Source organism: Mobula birostris, chromosome 3 (assembly GCF_030028105.1).
Source record: "Mobula birostris isolate sMobBir1 chromosome 3, sMobBir1.hap1, whole genome shotgun sequence".
NCBI lineage: Eukaryota > Metazoa > Chordata > Chondrichthyes > Myliobatiformes > Myliobatidae > Mobula > Mobula birostris.
In genome coordinates, this window is record NC_092372.1 from 189,119,667 (window position 1) to 189,142,363 (window position 22,697).

The window sequence follows — 22,697 nt, forward strand, 5'->3', positions numbered from 1 at the left end:
AATGCGAGGTCCCAGTGTCAGAGTCACAGTTTCTGTTTTTACTGCAGGGAAGCAGGTTGCCTGTGGGCCAAATGTCCCAAACTGCAGCCACCTGGGGAACTGCTAAGACGATCCAGTGTTGGGAGGACTGTGACAGTAGCGGCCACTATGCCAATCCCAAATATTCTGGTTCATACTGAAGGCAAAGTCCACTTGGGTAAGAACTTAAGGCCGATCATGGCTTTTGTGGACTTGGGGGCAGAGGGTAATTTTTTGGGTTTAGGAACTGCCCATCGATTCGAGAGTTGGACCCATTCTTGCCCACTACTGTCTTGGACAGCCAACCTCTAGCTTCCAGGCAGATCTAGCAACAGACTGCGGTGTTGCAGATGAGGATAGAGGATCATGTGGAGGACATTTATTTCTACATTATTGACTTTCCACTCATACCCCTGATCATCGAGTACCTATAGCTGCCCCAAGGGTACCTGAGGATACTGGAGAGAGGGGTGAATCATTGCCTGGTTCAGTCATTGTAAGAGGCTTTGTTTACAGTGTGGTGTTCCGACACCCAGACTCTCTCGTGATCAATGACCAATAAAGGGACAGGCTTTGATGCCAGGGAACCTGAGGCCTTCTGGAGACGTAGTCCAGTCTTCAAGAGCAGAAAATCAGGTTCTGGCCAATGTGCTTGACACAGTCTAATAGGAACCCCCAGGAGGTAGAGAGAGGGAATTTCTAGGTCAGGAGAAGACCAAGGATAGGCCTGAGCAGTCCAGGAGACTTGCTGCTAATTGGAAGGGAACAGACCGCCTTGTCACAAGGAAGGGAAAGACTCTTTTACGCTGATCCTCGAAGCCTATTCCTGGGGGTGCAAAAACCCTCTGTAATGTCTTGCTGCCATTGCCTGGGGAGTCAGACTCTGATTAGGCCACTGTTTCCATGGGTGAACTTTGTGAGCGTAGAGAGAGGACTCTGAATCCCGTTGAATCACCCCTGTCACCAAAGAAGTCTCAGGAGTCGTCCTTGAAGGAAGTTCCACAGGAGATAGCAGCACCCAAATGCATTAAAATCTCCCCTGTTTACAAGGACTTTAGAGGAGGTATTCAACAAGGGAAAGGCCTCAACTCTTCCACCAGACCAACCCTATGACTCTGCTATAAACCTGCTGCCTGTACTTCTCCCCCACGGGGTCAATTGTATGCGCTCTCAGGCCCAGAGAGAAGCACCATGGTGGAAGATATAAAGGTGGCTCTTGCCACAGGCTTCATTCGGCCCTCCACCTCACCCACTGGCACAGGTTTCTTACTCATGCAAAAAATAGATGGGAGCTTGTGGCCATGAATTGATTACAGGGGTTTAAACTGCACTATGACCAAGAATCTTTACCCCTTCCTCTTATGAATACGGCTTTTGAGATATCCCAAGGAGGGAGGGTACTCATAAAATTAAACTTCTGAAGTGTCTACAATTTGGTCCATATCAGGGAAGGCAATGAGTGGAAGACGGCATCCCATACACTGACAGGGCACTATGAATACTAGATTATGGCCTTCAACCTTGCGAACACCCCAGCTGTTTTCCAAGCATATATAAATGACGTGCCTTAGGACACTTTCCCTAAGTATGACTTCGTCGACTCGGATAATATCCTAATCATCTCAAGTCCATGGAGGAGCACATTGCTCACGTCAGGGACATTTTAAAGAGGCTTCTAGACTATGGACTTTATGTTAAGTTGGAGAAGTCTGGGTTTCATATGACGACTGTTTCATTTTTTGAATTTCATCATCAGCTGTACTGGTAATCTAGAGATGGACCCTACCAAGATCAGGCAGTCAGAGACTGGCCACCACCACCTAGTATCAAACAGGTCCAACAATTCCTGGGGTGAGCTATTTCTACTGGAAGTTGATCAGAAACTTCAGCTCTGAGGCAGTTCCACCGATGGCCCTAACTAAGAAATCCATGGGCACTTTCGTCTGGACTACTGAAGCAGAGGCTACTTTTGCAGAGCTTAAACAGTGATTCACAACAGCTCACATGTTGGTTTCTTCTAACCAGGACCTTCTGTTTATTGGAGAAGTAGATACCTCAGACACCAGAGTAGGTGCCATTTTGTCTCAGCGATCACCTTTGGACAGTAAATTGCACTCAGGTGTGTCCTTTGCCAGGTAGAGAGATACTGTGACATCGAGCTTCTTGTGGTTAAGTTGGCTTTGGAGGAATGGTGTCACTAGCTGGAGGGGGCCAAGAACCCTTTTATCATTTGGATTGACCATAAGAACTTGGCCTATGTTCAGGAGGCCAAGAGGCTGAATTCCAGGCAGGCCAGGTTTTTTAACCAGTTTAGTTCAATCCTGACCTATCGATCGGGGTCTAAGGACCAGAAGCCTGATGCCCTGTCCCATCAGTCTGACAAACCGGAATCAGAGGAACAGCCTACCACCATTTTGCTCCAAGCCAGGATGGTAGCACCAATTCATTGGGGAATAGACACTCTGCCAGTTCTGAAAAGACCTTGGACACACATCTCCATGGACTTTATCACAGGTCTTCTGCCACCTAAAGGGAAATCAGTCATCATGGTGGTTGTTGATCGATTTTCAAAAGCCTGTGTTCATTGCCTTGGAGCAGCCACCTTCCACATCGGAGATGGCCGAGATTATCTGGACCAAGTCTTTAGGGTTCATAGATCTCCAGTTGACATTGTTTCAGATCGTGGTCCACAATTCTCATCACATTTCTAGAAGGCTTTCTGTAAACTGATAGGGGCAACAGTAAGCCCTTCCTTTGGGTTTCACCAGCAGTCCAATGGTCGGGTGGAGTGGACGAACCAAAATCTAGAACATACCCTAAGGTGCCTGGCCTCTGAAAGACTTGATGAGTGGTGTGACCATTTGATGGGGCAGAGACCTTATGGCGCTTAGCACACAGGATGTCATTGTTCTAGTGCCAGTTTGGTTATCCTCCGCCTCTCTTTCTAGAACAAGAGCCGATATTGGGGTCCCTATGATTAAAGATCTTGGCCAATGCTACAAGAAGAAATGGATGAGGGCAAGACAGATTTTTCTGGCCTCTACTGAAAGAGTGGAGACCAAGGCAAACTGAAGGACAATACAAGGACCCGCATTAAAGCCTGGGCAATAGGTCTGGATGTCCACTCATGATTTGCTTCTCTGCGTGAAACCTAGAAAGTTGGTGCCAAGTTCATTGGTCTCTTTAAGAACTGAGAAAAGTAAACCTGGTGGCTTACACCTTGCAGCTCCCCAAGAACCTAAAGATTAACCCCACCTTCCACATCTCTAAATTTAAACCTGTCTACACCAGTTCCTTAGCCCCACCACCATTGGCCCCACCGGCCAGGTTTATCGAGGGGGAAGTCTTCTTGGTGAAAAGACTTCTGGACTCGTGTACTGTTCAAGGTATTCAGCAATACCTCATGGACTGGGAGGGATTCAGACCGGAGGAACGGTGCTGGTTGCCGGAAAGAGACATCCTGGATCTGACTGTCATCCATGATTACCAACACTGCCTCTCCGAGCATCCAGGGCTGTCAAGAGTCAGCCATAGGAGTGGGGGTCCCAACCATGCCAGCTCCTGAGATTTAAACACTATAATCCGCTGGAGTATGGATAGCTGGCACAGCCTCCTTAAGGGCTTAGGATGTACCTGTTAATTGATAATCATGTTTTGGGTAATAAGATTTGAGCATTTAAGGAACACATAGGTTCAGTGCTCAATTGTAAGCCTAAAAGTGATTCAGTCCAGCATTTCTTTTGTGCTCAGTTTCTCGATCTTGTTTGAGACCAAGTCTTGATCGCAACCTCAGATACTCCAACATTTGGGACCAAGCCATCCTCGTCAAGGGCTCTCGTAACAGTAGAGAATCTCTGGAATTCTCCAGCTGAAAAGGCTGTATAGGTTTGGTCACTGATAATACTCATGGTAGAGATGAATAGATTTTCAAGGTAGAGAATCAAGGGTTATGGAGTCGGTACAAGAAAGTGATGTGGAAGTGAAAGAACAGTCTTGACCTTATTCAATAGCGGAACATACATTATACATTGAAAGTCCTCCTGTTAGGTATAGTCTTAGCTCATTAAAAATGAGCAATTAATGATGCTATAATAATGAAAACATGGGATCCACGCCCAAATAGAGTAATGGAGTTGAAGGAAAATAGAATGCCTTGAAAATCTGTGAATATTTTTCTGGAATCCCTCATCCCTAATTACATTATCATTATGGGAACTGTTTTCCAATGCTGTATGTAACAGGCAAATCTTGTTGTATGTAACACCAATGTATTGTGTAGAATACTTCATGCTCCTTTCTTCGCTGGAAATATGTTTAGATAGTTTCCTATCAGCAAATTCAAGTCTTATAGCAACTTTTTAAGATTTTTGTTAATTGGTAAACAAGTGTTTGATTTGTTAGTCTAAATTTTGAGCAATAGATGTTCATGCACGGAATCTCTGTGATAATGTCACTTTTATTTTTTGCCTCTCTGAATAACTGCCTTTAACGTCTTCTGTCTATTTTCAGCAACCACCTTCTGATCCTGTGTGTTATTTGCCTCCTAATGCCCGATCAGCTTATCAAATGCCTTAGCCCCCTACTTTCTTCCTCAACCCCTTAATCTGCTCCCTATAGTCACGTCTGTGATGCCAGATTCTACTCTAACACTGTCTGCAAGTTTGCAGATGACTCCACCGTAATGGACAGAATCTCCAATGTTGCTGAGACAGAGTACAGGAAGGAGAGCCTATTGACATGGTGTCATGATCAATGTCAGCTAAACAAAAGAGCACTCATTCATTTCAGGATGAGGAGTGACTCTTGTGCTCTCTTTTAGATTGATGTTTCCAAGATCAAAAGGGTTCAGAGCTTTAAGTTCCTGGAAGTCAAAGGCATCCATTAGTCTTGCGAGACCATGGATCTGCGCCTGGAAAGTCTTCACTCTCCAGGGCGCAGGCCTGGGCAAGGTTGTACGGAAGACCAGCAGTTGCCCATGCTGCAAGTCTCCCCTCTCCACGACACCAATGTTGTCCGAGGGAAGGGCATTAGGACCCATACAGCTTGGCACCGGTGTCATCGCAGAGCAATGTGTGACTAAGTGCCTTCCTCAAGGACACAACATATGTTGCCTCGGCTGGGGCTCGAACTCACGACCTTCAGGTCGCTAGTCCAATGCCTTAACCACTTGGCCACATCCTAGAAGTGAACATGACAAATAGCCAGTCCTGTCCAACTATGCAGATACCATGACCAAAGAAACTCACCATCTCTACTTCATGTATGCCTCCTTTATCTATGCACCATTGACCTGGATGCATCACAGTTTGGTATGGCAACTGCTTTGTCCATGACCACAACTAACTGTTGAAAATTGTGGACACACACCGCACATCATGGAAACTGGTATCCGCTCCATGGACTCTGTCTACACTTCTCACTGCCTTGGTAAAGCAGCCAATATGATTGGTGACCACTCCACACCAGACATTCTCTCTTCTCCCCCCTTCCATTAAGCAGAAGATATAAAAGCACATACACCCAGGCTCAAGCACAGCTTCTATCCTGCTGCTATGAGACTATTGAAAATTCCCCTAGTATAATAATATGGACTCTTCACCTCACAATCCACCTCATTATAGTCTTGCACTTTATATCTACCTCCACTAGACTGTCTCTGATCACCACTAATATAATCACTTATTCTGCATTCTGTAAGTGTTTTTCCTTGTACTACCTCAATGAACCACTGTAGTGAAATGATCTGTATAGATGGCATGCAATCAGAATTTCACTGCACCTTAGTGCAAGTGACAATAGTAAACCAGTTCACCAATTTGCTTTTTAAGAACTAAGTAAAACAACAAATAGTGATTCAGCATATCCTTCAGTTTGCTCATTTTTTAATTTCTTATTTCTTATTTATTAATGTTTGAACAATATTTCAAAAATCTAATGTGTTCACTTAAAGTCTATAATCATTTCCCTTCAGGAACTGGGGAACATACACAGTATTTTGGCAGCTATCTTGAATATTGGTAACATCGAGTTTACCTCTGTCGTGACAGAGCACCAGACTGACAAAAGCAATGTTGTTAACTTTGCAATTCTGGAAAATGGTAAGTGATTGGTAACAACTCACCTCTCTACAATTACCTGTTCATGTATTTTGTTCGGACAGAGTAAATTCTACAAGGCTATATTCATAAAGTGGAACATCAACCTGAGAGAGCAGGGGTTGGGGGCAAACACAATGAGGGCAGCAATCAGAGTATGAGCAGGTTAATGCCTTTTATTGTGACTTATCCATTTTCAGGAAACTAAAATCAGCAGACAATTCAAAGTTGAGTTCTTTATAGGCTTCTTCCTGCATTTTTACCGTATCTACTTCAACAAGAATATCCATGAACGTTACTTCGCTATTCTTCTTTTGTACTTGTTATTTGTTTACTTTTTATTATAACTTGTTATTTCTTTGCTGCTTTCATGCCATACAGTATGTCAATGACGATAAACAGATTCTGACTCTGATTCTGATTACGATTCTATTTTAAGCATATTGCTATTCTGCAATAAATTCTGAATATTGCTGGAGTGATTTAAGGGCCTTGAATCTTGGAGGGTTTTGTTTAACTTAACTTCTCTGCAGCCCAGTTAGTATAGATCATGTCTCAACCACGTGCACCCTAAAGCCTTCACCGCGTTCTTTATGGAGAGAGTTCAGATCTCCACAGCCTCTCAGTTAGCGAATGCTTTACAGCACATCAGCTGTTAGATTGGAATTCGATTCCCACCGATTTCTGCAAAGGAGTTTGCACATTCTCCCCATGACCACAAGACTGGTTTCCCTTCAGGTGTTTCAGTTTCCTTTCACCTTCCAAAGACATATGGGTTAGGGTTAGTGAGTTGTGGGCATGCAATGTTGGTGCTGCAGGCATGGCTGCCCAGAAAAATCCTTGCTGATTTGATTTGATGCAAACGATGCATTTCACTGTTTGTTTCAATGTGCACAGGACAACTAAAGCTAATCTTTTTTATTATCTTTGTATTCATCTTTATCTCACGGCTCTCCCATCTTCTTAGATTTAATTTTGAATCATTGACCCCTTTCACTATACCCTTAATTTCCGAAAACTGTCTGGTTCTATTTATCATTGTCCTATCCACGCTACCCCATTCTTCAAATTTTTGCTTTATTGTGTTCATAAGTCCAACCAGTAGTCCAGCACTGCATTTAATTACCTGTGAATCTTTAGTCTCAGATCCATCTATTTTTCCAGATCACCGAATCAGAATGCATAACCTTGTTCAATGATAAGGGACACGAGGGAAACAGTTTTGTCCCAGTATAAAGGGATCATAAATTTATAAATGCCTGGTGATTGATTTGTACTGGATCAGAGGTTGAGGTCAGAGTATCCAATATTAACACTCTCTGCTAAGAATTAGAATTGCATATTTCATCTGAAAGAATTCTGTGCCCAAAATGTTTTATCTCATACCTCAAAAAATCTCTTCCTAAATCATGTTTGACATTGTTTAATTTGTAATTCTCCCAACATAAAATCATTAACAGTGTTAGCTGAATCTCCATACTCGATCCCTCAGTGCTCAAGTTGAGCAGAACTCCCCATTAGGAGCATTGCTCACTACATTTGCCTTTGGATGCTCTGATGGACTAGACCCACTAAAAGGATGAGTTTGTACAGTTGTCAGGGTTTTCTACATCCCTGATACTTGTTCTGACCTCATATTCCAATACTAGTCAGAAAAATAAATTCAGAAATTTATCAAATCATCAAAATTCAGAACAGTAATCACAGTAGGATGTCACCACTAGGCTGTTACTCCCTTGTACTCCTCTTACTCTTACTCTTCTTTCCTATTATTACTGCAATTTCTTTTCTAAAGGCAATTATCAAACTACTATTGAATTCACCTACCCATCAGCTAAAATATTGTGAATCCTGATCACTTTTTCTGAAAAAGTTGTTCTTTGACATCACCTTTGATTATTTTGCTAGCACCATAAGACGATTCCCTCTGGTTATCAGTTTCTCAACTATTAGAAAAATAGTTTCACTTTAATTAAAAGTAAAGCAATGCAAATGCTGAAATAATATCTATATTTCTGTCTTCACACTGCATATTTCCTAGAGTGAAATATGCTAAGTTTCAGTATGTCTGGTCTGAATATAATACTTCAGCTCGAGCTCATCCAGAATTTACTTTGATTTATCACGCCATATTTCTTTTTACAAGCCATGGCTCTTTTTATGAATATTAGTTGTCCATATTAATTTCTTTGATCCAACCAGCTACCTCTCTTTGGTCCAGAGTCAGGCATTCCTGAGAAAACTTTTCATTTTTGGCACTCTACAGAAGTGTGACATATTGTGTTCTGCTTCTCAATTTCAGTTCTATTAAAGTTAATGGAAGCAAATTTCACGTATGCATATATCACTATCAGATGGGAATAACTTTCTAGTCAACACTTTTCAAAACCTTAGCCAATTTTATATCCATACTGCTCCTGCCTCTCTTATCTGATTGGGTTTGTTTCTGGTAACAAATGCAATACGTTGTACTTCATCAAATACTATTTAAGTCCATTAACACAACACAAATTGCATGGCCCCTACCAACCCTCTTAGTTACAATGTTAATGTCAAATTTATCAAATCACGCTGGCTATCTTTAATTAGTTAATAAGTGTGAACGTTGTGACTGTGAACTGAGTCACTAGAGAGACACTGAAGCAAGTTGATATCAACTCATCATGTCTATATTCATCACAACAAGCAGGCAGTCTCCTGGAGACCCTCTCAGTAGAGTCTCCCAAACACAGTGTATATCAATTTTTTTATATTCTTGAGCACAGTAACAGCAGGTAATTTGATACAATTTCAATAGCTACATTTCAACATTGAGTCTGATAAAGCTACAATGGGAGTAACTTCCAAATGTTCATATACCTTTCCTGGGACAAACTAGTTCACAAGGATGATCTGAAAGCTTCTGAGGACAGAAATTCCAGGTCCCTGAAACTAAAGTTGTGAGGAGTGACTCTGAGTACACAAATATCTTAGCTGCTGATAGATCAAATAAACCTATGACTGCATTTGATGTGTTATGTTTCAGTATCAGATTGGTCTGCAAGCTTCCTTGCAAAATGGTGCCATGGTTGCCTGGTTTGATGTAGACCAATTAACATGCCTTTATTCTCTTATGTTTGCCTGATGCACACAAGAATGTCCCAGGGTCACTGCATTTTGCAAGCCATTTCAGCAGGTCCCTGCTGTGCGTCAGAGGCCTGTGTTCTGTGGATAATACTGTTTGCTTGCAAAACTTTAGCAAGATCTTTGAATGGACTTCAAAAAAGTATCTTTCAAGGTTCATCATGGCAGGTTAGTCAGGAAGTTTAGACCACAGTGGAACCAGAAGAAGATAGGAGATTTGATTCATAATTGGCTCAGTGATAGGATGCAGAGAGTGATGGTCAAGGATAATTTCTCAGACTGTTATTCTGCGTCCTGTATATGGCCACAGGGGTTGGTGATGGGACCTGTCTTGTCTGTAACTTCTATAAACAATTTAAATGTGAAAGGTCAGTAAGTTTGCAGGTGATACTAAAATAGGTGGTGTTGTACATAGTAGACCATAAGATATAGGAGCAGGATCCGGCCATTCAGCCCATCGAGTCTGTTCTGCTGTTCAGCCATGGCAACCCGATCCTCCTGCTTTCTCCCCATAATCTCTGACACCCTTACTAATCAAGATCCTATCAACCCCTACTTTAAATATACACAATGACTTGGCCTCTACAGCCATCTGAGGCAATGAATTCCACAGATTCATACCCTCTGGCTAAAGAAATTCCTCCCCATTTCCTTTCTAAAGGGGCATCCCTGTATTCTGTGGTTAAGCCCCTGGTCATAGACTCCTCCACTATTGGAAACATTCCCTCCATGTCCAGTCTATACAGACATTTCAATATCCTATAGAGATAGTGTAGAATGTTTTGAAAAATTACAAGGAGTTATTAATTAACTAGGTATATGGGCTGAGGATTTGCAAAGGGCTTTCAATCCAGATAAATGCTTGGTATTGCATTTTGGGAGAAGAAAATATGTAGAACTTGTACAGTGAATGCTAGGGCCTTGCGTGTGCTATGGAGTAGAGAGACCTAAGAGGGCAAGGGCATACTTCTTTAAAAGTGTTGTCCCAGGTGTATAGGGTGGTGAAGAAGGTACTTAACACACTGCCTTCATTAGTTAGGGCACTGAGTTAGGTTACAGTTATATAAGACAATGTGCAGCCACACTTGGAGTATTTGCATAGTTTTGATCACTCTGTTATAGGAAAGATGTACTAAACTAGAAAGTGTGCAGAAAAGATATACCAGTGTGTTTCCTGCAATTGTGGACCGAATTTACAAGGAGGGGTTACATAGACTGGGGCTTTATTCCCTGGAGTGTAGGGAAGGTATATAAGATCATAAGGGGCATCGACAGGATCAAAGCTTGCAGTCTTTTTCCCAGAGGGGGAGTGGGTTTCAGGTCACTGGCAACAGATTTAAAAGGGACATCGGGGGCAGCTTCTTTATACAAAAAGTGGTGCTTATTTGGAATGAGCTGCCAGAAATAGTAGTTGAGGCAGGCACTCTAACAAAATTTAAAAGCAATCTATATAATTACATTGACAGTAGAGATTTAGATGGATAGAGGCCAAACATTGACAGATGGGGCTACACACAAGGCCATACAGTTGACATGGAGTAAGTGGGCTTGTTTCCATGCCATTTGGATCTATGAGGCTGTCCTTTTAACTCCAAAATGGTTGTGGCTTGCAATTTACATTAAGAACTATAGACTGATTCTCATTTGAATTAAAGCATGGTATATTTATATGATTCTATAACTCCTGAACCCCTAACAATGAAATGACTGTTTTATTTGGCGTATATCTTAAAGATTTTCCACCAAAAGATGATAAACATGATCGGTAACTGATGAGTTTATACTTCCCCATTCACTTTGGAAAGGGATGTAATGTTTGGAATCATCCTGTAGCTTGACATTGCATCAATTTCTAAGAGTAGCATATTTTACATAATTTACACTTTGGCAAATTTGCACCAGGTGGTATCAGCCTTTAAATATTTCTATTCTTCATAGGACTTGTTCATTGTTCCTCATTCCTTATGACTCGATGACTACCTTTATTCCATCAATCTGCTTATTTATCATGGTCGTGTCAAATGTCCTCTTTCTTGGTAACAGCACCACAAAGTACACATTTAGAAGCTCAGACTTGTGGTCCACCTCCAGAAAGGAAATCAGCTGATTGACATCTCTATCAAGTTTTTTAATGTGCCTATGAAGACCTTTGGTTTCCTTTTACATTAGCTACTTATGAATGTCTAACTTTTGAGTGAAAACATCTCGATTAAATATATGCTTATATAAGCATATAGTGGAGTTTGTTCCCAGCAATTGACTTATGCAGATAGTTCCATCACAACTATTAATTTTTGCATGTGAAATAAGTAGGCTGTATCTTCGATAATATCCACCACTAACTAGAGAAAGCCAAAGGGAAGAAAATATTCATCACAGATTCTGTAGTATTTGTTACAAAAAGAAATACTTCAGGAATAAATGCAACAGCAACATGCATTTGTAATTGAAGTTATGGGAAAATATAATATTTCACTGCAGCAATATCTACCTGTCAAGGTGCATGAGCAATGATGTGAAATGAAAGTCAGAACAAATGGACTATTTGACTGCATTGCTGTTTTTTTTTATCCAATTTGAAACAAAACTTATTGATCACCAGTGGAAATAAGGGGAAGGAGGAGATTATTTCAGATCAAGAAACTTTGATTTTATTGCATTACCGGAAGTTTTATTTGGTGTATTTCCTTTCATTTTCAGCTGCTTCATTGCTGAGTATCCAAACAGATGAGCTACAGGAAGCTCTCACCTCTCACTGTGTAGTGACTCGAGGAGAAACAATTGTGCGTCCCAATACAGTCGAGAAGGCAACTGATGTCAGAGATGCTACAGCCAAGGCTTTGTATGGCCGTCTCTTCAGTTGGATAGTCAACCGCATCAATGCCTTACTAAAGCCAGAGACATTTCTGAGGTAATAACATCATCAATCATTTTTGCTCTATTTAACTGACTAGCGATAAGTGGGGAATCGATCAGTAATAATATCCCTTTCTAGGAAGCAACCTAGACGTGCATTTCTGCAGCTTGATCGTCATGCTTGCATGTTTAGGTTAATTTTTCTTTCAATCCAAGAAAGAAAATATATTTAGTAAGTCTTGCCTACTGTTTACAAGTTTTTCCTGAGGGACACACACATTTTATAAACCATATTAGGCAGAAACACAATTATACATCCAATATAAAACTATAAACATTTAGGTGTGTTTATTACAAAAATGAAGATAACACAATCCAATAGATTTTGGCTGCAAACAAAATTTTACACCAGATTAAATTATGGATTTAAAATAATTGTAGAAACTGAAAACATTTAAATTCGAGTCTATGTTTTAGTATCAGGAGATATGTGACATGCATATTTGGGAATATTACTTCAAAGAATGTTGAAGGCTGAAAATCCAGAAAAGTATCATATTTTAAGTTATATTTGTATGAATTAAATGGCAACTTTTGTTGATTACTAGATTAGGGAACTCAAGGTAAAGGAACTGTTAGGAGAGAACGATTAAAAGATGATAGAATTCGCGCTGCAGTTTGAGAGGGTGAAGCTAAATTAGATGTTTTAGGATTACAGGGGAGTAAAGGGAATTACAGAGGTATGAAAGAGGAATTGGCCAAAGTTGATTGGAAGGGGTCACTAGCACAGATGATGGCAGAAATGCAATGGCTGGAATTTTTGGGAGCAACTCGGAAGTAACAGGATAAAAACATCTCAAAGAGGAAGTATTCTAAATGGAGAATGAGGCAACCGTGGCTGACAACATAAGTCAAAGACAGCATAAAAGCAAAAGAAAGGGCACATATTGGAGCAAAAATTAGTGGGAAGTTAGAGGATTTGGAAGCTTTTAAAAGTCAGTAGAAGGCAACTAACAGTGCAATAAGGAGAGAAAAGATGAATTATGAAGGTACGTAAACCAATAAAATAAAAGATAATACAAAAGGTTTTTTCATATATATAAAGAGTGAAGGAGAAGCGAGAACGGATATCGGAGTGCTGGAAAATAATGCTGGAGAGGTATTAATGAAGGAACAAAGAAGTTGCAGATGAACGTAATAAGTATTTTGCCTCAGTCTTCACTGTGGAAAACACTAACAGTATGCCAGAACTTTGAGTGTCAAATGGCAGAAGTGTGTGTAATTGCTATAACTAAGAACAAAATGCTTGGCAAGCTGAAAGATCTGAAAGTGGATAAGTCACTGAACCAGATGATCTTCATCTCTTGGTAGCTGAAGAGATTGTGGAGGCATTATCAGTGATCTTTTATGAATCCTTAGATTCTAGTATGGTTTCGGAGAACTTATATTTGTATGGAACTTCTGCAAAGACTGTACCCCAAGATAACAGATCTTGATTAAATTAGACCTACCTCACAACCATGGCCAGCTTAGGCAAAGAAAACCAATACAACTATCTCACAACCATGGCCAGCTAAGGCAAAGAAAACCAATACTCTTTTACAATTAACACCCACAGAGGCTGTACTCTTGTCTCAGGCTAATATAACACAGAACATAGACCGCTATAGCATAGTAACTGGTCGTTCAGCCCACAATGTTATGCTAATCTAATTGAACTTATATGTAGTTGCCTAACTAAAAAGCAAACAGAAATATTTGGGATAAGACCATTCCCAGAAATGTTCCAAGTGACTTTGATAAATAATGCTGCACGACTGCATCACCTGGAAGCAGAATGCTATTCTAACGCAACTATCACAGAGGAAGCAAGCCTACATATATAGATACTTGACAATGTGTTCAGTAAACTTCATCAATATAATATCAAATTCAAAAACAGCTTTGTGCACCTTTGCAAACAGAAGTGATCGCCTTAGATAAAAACATTCTGCAGCTTGTTTAAGTGAGAGCTGAATCCATCAAAGATGGCAAATCTGAAAATGTTACTGAGTTCCATTTACCAAGATATGATCCAATTTTCTGCTTTTCTTCTCCCCAACCCTGTCACAATATAGATATCACCTCCAGCATTTTGCATGTGTTCCTTGCCGTTTACCTTATTCATTAAGCCTCATGTTGCCAGAACTTCTGTGGCTGCTTCTTTCTGGTATGCAGTTAACTGGTGTCACGAGAATAGCTAATTTAGGACTGTGAGTGTAAAACCCCATCCCACTCTCACCACCCACATGGAACTCACAAAAAAACCGCTATCTTTTGTTCACTTTACTGACTTGTATGCCCATTCAAGACAACTAATTTATCACTAATTAATTTATATTACAGTGATGCTGATAATAATGTTGACAAAGGAACAGACATTGGAATTCTTGATATATTTGGCTTTGAGAACTTTAAGAGAAATTCCTTTGAACAATTATGCATTAATATTGCCAATGAACAGATTCAGTTCTACTTCAATCAACACATCTTTGCCTGGGAACAGGTATCGTCAATTTATTCTGCAATAAGTTCTGCTTGTCAAAGGATCTGAGATCATTTTAAAGATGCAGTAATTAGAATTAATAGTAATCTTGTTTATAGATATTATGTTATGGGATTGTTGAAAAAAAAAATCACCCAATATATCAATGAACTGTACATCAGAATCAGAATCAGATTAAATATCACCAGCATATGTTGTGAAATTTGTTAACAGAGAAGGAAAATTTGCTAGCATAACCCAATCTGATCCCAGGCCTGCTGAAAGTTAGTTAGTTTATCACTGTCATCTAAATTGGCCTAGGAGGCAAACCACGCAGTTCGTGGTCAATAAATGTTGGTTTTGTCAATGGCAACTAATTTACTTGAATGAATATGAAAACGTTCTTGCAGTAAGGGAATCTTGTATTAATGTGTCTCAGTGGAAAATCTCCATAGTTTCTGCGGTAGTAGTAGGAAAAGCCCATTAGCACCAACATATCCAATGGGATAATCCACTGGTGGGATTGTGTCTTTTGGCTATAACCCAACAGCAGCAATGTATCTAGCATGTAAATCACATTTGCATCAATGTGTCCACTGAGAAAACTTCATTAGCATCAACGTGCCTTCTGGGCAAGTACCATTAATGTTGATGAAGCTGTTGGGCAAATACAATTTGAATCAACATGGCTTTTAGGCAAATCCAATTAGTAGCAATGTACCTAAGGGTGAAATGACATCAGCATCGATTCATACAACAGGAAAATTCCATTAACATCAATATGCCAGTTGGTCACATCTCATTAACATCAGCCAACCTTACAGGAAAATTTCTTTTGATTAAGATGTTGAGAAGGAAAGCTCCATTATGTACATTTTACACAATGTAATTTGAATCAAAGGTATTCACTGTGAATAAAGGGGAATGAAAGCACAAGTATGAGAACCATTTTCTATCAGGGCTAGTTCAAGTTGTCATTAGTGGGAAGACGACCATGAAGTGAACTGTTTAAATGACTTACACATCTAACGCACAGAAAGGTGCTCAACTCTGATTCAGACAGGCTGACTTAATACACACTGTCATTACGGAGCCTTGCCTCAGCCAGCAAAAAAATCAGATGTGAAGGATGCAGTTTAGAAAATAATAAAGGGGCTAATGGAAAGTGGAGCAGTAATCGTGCTCTCCATCGGATGCTCACCTTCACAGATAGGATTAGAAACATTAACTGGCTGTTTAAGGAGCCACAGTTGTCTGTTTATTACAGACAGAATACGGATGATATAAAGGCCATTTTTTGTGGTATTAATGCATTTGATTGAAGTTATCTGTGTTACAAGGTCTAGCTGTCTCTGGAAGTGCTAAAAAGCCCACTGATGTTGCAAAAGTTACTCCATCAGCCTGATGCTATGAACTATCGATTCATTAAAGGGCCATGAAAGCATTTGCTTTGGTTGTATTCATTGGTCTACAGTTACACTAAACAATTAGGGAACATTGTTAATAGGCAAAGTTGCCACATTTGCTAGCTACAATAAAGTCACACATTGCAGAGAGGTTTAGGTGCATTGTTTATGTATTAAAAAGCTTCACCCCAACTGCAACCTGCCTTAAACCTGACAGGACAATGTTAAAAGAGCTGGAATAAGAGGGCAGGCACCCAATGCACTTCTGAGAACAGACTTCCTTATATAATGAAGCTGTTTGCCTCAGATTTTAATTTATATTCATAGGTGAGGCTAACTAACTAAAACCTGGCAACTGAAAGAAGCCAGGGATAAAGGCAAGGATGAGGTAAGGGGACTGCCCAACAGAGCATGAGAAGGACTGCTTCTCCTTAAACAACAATTGCTTCTTTGTCCATGAGCATCCTCCCCCTATAATCAGATCCCATCCACCGCAATCACTGACTTCCCCTTTGATATGATCGTCTTCCCCTACCACAACCACCAGTAGCTTGCTCTATCACTATCCACAATAGATAGAGGCCTGCATCAATCATCTAACAATTCTACTATTCACCTGTACACCAGAGGAAATTTGCATTAACCAGTAAACCCATCAACCTGCACCTCTTAGAAAACAAGGTCACCTGAAGAAACTCGCTAATTCACAGGAAGAATATACAAACCTTATACAATCAGCACCATTGTGGAAGAAAATTAAGCCAGAGAATTAAGGATCAACAAACTCATGAGAATAGCAGGATAGGAAGCAGATAGGGTCTGTCTAATTAATAAAAGGTCCTCCTAGAAATAATAAACTGATAATGAACAAAAGTTGTGTTTAAAGAGGAAGAGAAACCACTGGCCTTCAAGGCTGCAAGACTAATGCCTTGTTTTCTTGATTAATGGGGGAATTGATTGTGTGTGTGTGTGTGTGTGTGTGTGTGTGTGTGTGTGTGTCTAGGTACCCGATGTCTAATTTTGTGTAAGGTACGGAAGCATTTGGAACCTTGCCAATACGGGCTAAACAGCAGCTCATGACCTCTGCAAACTGCTGAATTGCATGTATTCTAATGTTTAAAAGACGATGCTTATGCTCACTTAAGCAGAGTCGTAACTGGCTCTGTGTAATCACGTAATAAAGTAATTAAACCGAATATCGGGGTTTGTGTCTTCCTTTATCTAATTGGTGATCATAATTTTCTCTGACAACCAGGAATAAAGACTGAATCAGCTGTGGAAAACATCTCGACTAACCCAACTCCATGTCACTTCCACACTGGCTCTTAATTTCTCTCCAAGTGCCCTTCTGCTACGTCATACCAATAAATCACCCTACAACCAAGAATCAAAGTGCTACTGTACTCCACTACAGCACCAACTTCACCAACTTCTCCTGGACTGCAGGTTCTTCAGCCCCATTTTCCACCATGAAAAACTGAAGCTTATCTCTCAGGTCTTTGTCCGGGAGTCGGGGGGAGCGGGGGGTGCGGAAATACTGTATATAAAAGCAAAGGAGGACAAGCTCCCAAGTTAGTATTTCTCTCTTCTCTGAGAAATTCTGACCCAGCAAAGTTCTTTGCTCCTGTGACCTTTTCTCAATCAAACTAAAATCAAAACCATTTCTGAAGAATCAGTGGGAAGAAGTTAATTGTTGACATCTTGGGTCTGTGTCCTGATGCAGGGTTTTAACCTGAAACATTGCCAGGTCCTTTTCTCCTATTATGCTGCTTGACCTGCTGACTTCCTCCTACAGATTGCTTGTTGCTCCACATTGCAACATCTGCAATCTCTTGCATCTCTAAATAATCCATCCTTAATCAATTTAAAATCTCTACAATTTACAAGACAAATTCGCTTAGCAATATTATATAAGGAATATGAGTTAATGAAGAAGACAATAGAACTGAAGTATGGCAGATGCTGGAAATCCGAGACAAAAACTGAGACTGCTAGAGATGTAGCAAAAGGTTTCAGGTCAATGACCGTAAATTGCTGACTCCTCTTCTCTCCTCAGATACTGCCTCAGTATTTCCAAGAACACAGTGGAATCAGATTAATGTATTATTTTCTCTTCAATTCTCCCCTAGAATGAATATCTGAATGAAGGGGTGGATGCTCGGTTAGTTGAATATGAAGACAATCAGCCACTGCTGGATATGTTTCTGCAGAAGCCCATGGGCCTTCTCGCATTGCTAGATGAAGAAAGTCGATTTCCCCAAGCCACTGACCAAACACTTGTCGGCAAGTTCATGAAATAATGATTTAATGACCAATGATTTTTGTTAAAAAAAATATACCATTAAGTTAGGCTATGCCTTTTTGCCAAGGTTTGGGGTTGTTTTGACAATACTATCTCAATCATACCCTATAGACTGTAAACATATTTACATTACTAAATTGCCTTAGAATGCCAGCATCAGTAATAAATTGCATTTTGCCAACAGGGAAATTTGAAGACAATCTCAAATCAAGTTACTTCTGGAGACCAAAGAGGGTTGACTTAAGCTTTGGAATTAATCATTATGCAGGAAAGGTGAGCACTCATCAGTATTCATGTATCTTACAACAGTCCTAACTTGCAGAAAATATAAAGCTCAATCTTGTACATTCAATTCAAATGAAAATTCTAAAAAAGTTCAATATCCATTAATGGGTGTTCATGGCTTTGTTTTCACCAATGTAATTTAACCTTTCATCTCAGCAATTGTTATCACTAGGAACCTTAGTTTAGAGGTTTGGGACTACAGATTTAGCTGCCCTATTTTTGGCCATCTGGTGTATTGACATATGGAGCTATATTTAGTCTTAAGTCTTTTGTGTGCAACTATTCTCACTGTAAACTCCACCCCTTTGAGTCAAGGGTTAGAAGAAAATCTCTTGGACCTCCTTGCCCAACAGTTAATGATGCTTTAATAACTCAGTTTCTTTGTTGCCTGTTACCAACCGAGACACCGGAGATCTTTGATGTCCCCAGACAAAGTAGTTTTGTCATTGCCCCCAAACAAGCATTAAGCCAGCTGGTGAAACACTAGGACAAAGCTTCAGAGAGACTTAAGTCTTATAACCAACTTTGGTGGAGAATTCCAAATTTCTTTTCATTCTGGTATTGAATGACCAGTGTCTTAGTTTGAGTCTATGAACCTTGGTGCTGGACACTCCAGGTGAAGGAAGCATCATCCCTGCATCTACCTGTCAAGCCGCATTAGAACTTCGAATGCTTCAATTACATTAACTCTCACTTAAAACTGATGAGTAAGTATACCCTGACGTCAGACCTGCTCATGAACGCTCCTCCCATTCTCCACCCAGCTAACAGGAATTGCCTGCTATTCATTTCCAACTCATCACCTGCAGCCTATTTAAATCCTGCTCTCATCCACACTCCTGTTCAGTCATCGAACCACCCAGCTACTCCGAGCCTTCAGTTACCTTGTTACCTGTGGTGTTAAGCGTCTGTTTTCTCTTGTTTGGTAGCCCGTTATGGAAGACGATTTTGAGAATCAGAATCAGGCGTAGTATGTGCAAAATAGAGGAAAAAAGGCTGAGGAGGTGTTCATTGGTTCATTGTCCATTTGGAAACCTGATGGCAGAGGGGAAGAAGCTTTTCCTGAAACGTTGAGTATGTGAGATCATAGGTTGTGGTCCTTTACATTTCCTGACACCTGCCTGCTTAATCTTTTCTCATAGATCAATCTACTCAAAGCATCCTTTACAGATTTGTCAAACATGATTTCTTTTCCATTAGCTTCATATAATTCTTCCCAATCCTATTATTTTATTGTAACTACCCTGTTATCTCTTCCCTAAGGATACTGTCATATAGAAGCCAGATTAAATGTTTTGCCTCTTTTCCTCCTTTCGTAAGTACTAGGTTTGCATATTCTACCTTTTAAGTCTATGGGATCTGTTCTAGAACGGATGGAATTTTCGGAAGGTGACAGCAGTGCATGCCACATCTCCAGACGACGTAGGTCATCAGACCCTATGGCTGTGATGGTGAACTTATAGCACATGTGCCCAAGATGGCATACACAAAAATTTAGTTGCCTCGTGGCATGCCATGCCACTCCTCAATTCGTTAAAATAGACCAATAATAAAAGATATACGTAATGAATATGTTTACTGGCAAATGAAATCACCAATGATCTTTTAGAACCTGAGACCAGTGATACGTTTTCACAGGAAACAACTCATGCCAGCTTGACGGTTGCGAGAACATGTAATTTTGAAGAATATGTTTTGAAGTCCTTGCAGACCTGGTGCAGATATCAGAATTTGGATAGTAAATGGTTACGATAACAGTACTATAAAGACATTATGTTATGTTTCAATAGTTTTTAAGTTTAACATTAATAATTTTTGAACTGGCATTCTAAAATGTGTAATTCATTTCAATTTCTCTCTGTTATATTTTTCTTAATAGTAAATAATGAATACACAGAAATAAGCAATCGGACTCAACCCTTTTCAATTAAAAACTCCATAATTATGTTACTAATTCATTAATCAATGATAATCTCTGTTCAAAATTGTCTTAGCATGTGAGAGAATTTTTTAGATTACCACTAATTTGGGCACATGCACTCAAAAAAGTTTGCCACCTTGTCCTAGAAGTTTAATGCCCTTCAGTGTCAATAACTTCTCCATATCATGTCCTTGCAAATGCTAATTTATTTCAACTTGTCAATCATCTCGAACTATTGTTCATCAATATTTCCTTTTGTGTGACTCACATGACAACAGACCCAAGTATTCCTTTAATTTCAGTAGTTTCAAGGGCAAACACCAGTATTGTTAATCAATGAGCTCCAGATTTTTAAGCGTGAAAGTGACAATAAGACGACTGCCTTTCACTTTCATTTCTCTGTCAAAAACTGTACACAGCTAGGGTAAATAAGGTGGAGAGCCAGAATGAGTTTCCCAGGGAAGAAATGTTGAATAATAGAGAGCACAGATTTGAAGTGAGTGAGCAAAATTTAGGGGGAATTATAGGGCAAGTTTTTCTTGCACAGAAATGGAAAGGCACCTGGAATGCATGGCCAGAAAAGTAGTGGAAGCAGTTATGACAGTGCCTTTTACAAGGCAATTAGATAGACACATGATCATGCAGGGAATGAAAGTATATGCATGATGTTCAGGCAGAAGGGATAAGTTTAATTGGCATCAAGCTCAATTGAAGGGCCTACTTCCATGCTCTACTCTTCTATGTCCTATGTTGTACACTCTATGACAAAAAAAAACTGGGATTTCTGGGCATGCACGGTGGAAATACAAATGATGCTGTCGTCGTTTCAGCACACACCACAGGAGCACATAACTCAAGGAAATCACTTGAACAAATGTTTAAGCAGTTGATATTTTGATAGAAAGTGCTGATATTTCCATGAACCACTGTAAGAATTTCTCGTGTCCGCAGTCACCTTCAGGGCCCTTGTGTCAGCCAGTGAAAATGATGAAGTCCTGAACTTACTGGCAATTGTTTCTCAGAGTGTGTTGTAGTGTTGGGCACCAATTCCAATCACTTACACTAAGGAAGTCTGCCAGGTTTTGCCCGGCATAGGAACAGCTTCTCCTTCATGAGAATTAAGCCAAATGGCTGTGAGGAACCAAGTTCTGGCAAATGTCCCTGCAAGCAATAGAAATCTGGCTGAGTGGTGCCACAATAACAACCTTTTACTCAACATCAGAAAGACCGAGGAGCTGATTATTGACTTCAGGAGGAGGAAACCAGAGGTCCATGAACCAGCCCTCACTGGGGGATCAGAAAAGTGAAGAGGTCAATAACTTTAAATTGCTCGGTGTTATCATTTCTAAGGACCTGTCCTGGGCCCAGCACGTACAGTGCAATGAAAAACTATTCAGCCCCCACAAATATTTTCACATTTTACTGTCTCATTTTCTAAATTTAAAATATATTGAAGTAGGAATTTTTTGAGCTAATCGATAAAACTGTGCGTCATGACAATTCAAAAGAAAAATTCCAAAACCTGTCAAAAATTTACTGAAAATTAAAAACCAAGGCTGTAAAACTATTCCTTCCCTTTGTAATCGCTACACTAACTTTTCTCAACTCACCCAATTAGATGATGTAGAAAATTGGTGGATCACCTGTTTTCAATGAATTCATAAGAATAAATACCCTCTCTCTGTAAGGTCCAACAGTTTGCTAGACTTTCAACAGACCAAACCAAAATGAAGACAAAACAGCATTCAAGACAAGTCAGGAAAATGATAATAGAGAAACACAAATGTGGGGAAGGGTAGAAAGTCATCTCAAAGGCACTGAACCTACCTCAGAGCTCAGTGCAGTCCATCTCGAAAAGTAGAAAAAATATGAAACCACATCCATATTGCCTAAGTCAGGCTGCCCCTCTGAACTTATTCACTGGAAAAGAGCAGCACTTGTAAGAGAGGCTACTGTGACACCACATTCACTCTGAGTGAGCTGCAAAATTCAATGGCTGCAACTGGAGATGAAGTTCATGGCTGCACAATATTTAAGGCTTTGCACAAAAAGGGTATTTATGGAAGAGAGGCAGGAAGAAGCCTGGCTATATCAAGGAAAACATATCGTTGCCCAGAAAGACTTTGTAAAGTGCCACTTAGAAAATACTGTAAGGATGTGGAAGAAG

General features: G+C 40.1%; 1 protein-coding gene across 1 annotated transcript in view; it reads left to right on the forward strand.

The window, feature by feature from the left end:
• The window catches only part of myo3a (myosin IIIA), a 391,513-nt gene that overhangs the window by 203,125 nt on the left and 165,691 nt on the right, over positions 1-22,697 (forward strand). The window contains exons 16-20 of the mRNA XM_072254428.1: positions 5,990-6,116; positions 11,937-12,147; positions 14,478-14,637; positions 18,152-18,305; positions 18,509-18,597. Coding sequence (XP_072110529.1) covers positions 5,990-6,116; positions 11,937-12,147; positions 14,478-14,637; positions 18,152-18,305; positions 18,509-18,597 — 741 coding nt within the window. The remainder of the gene's footprint in view (positions 1-5,989; positions 6,117-11,936; positions 12,148-14,477; positions 14,638-18,151; positions 18,306-18,508; positions 18,598-22,697) is intronic.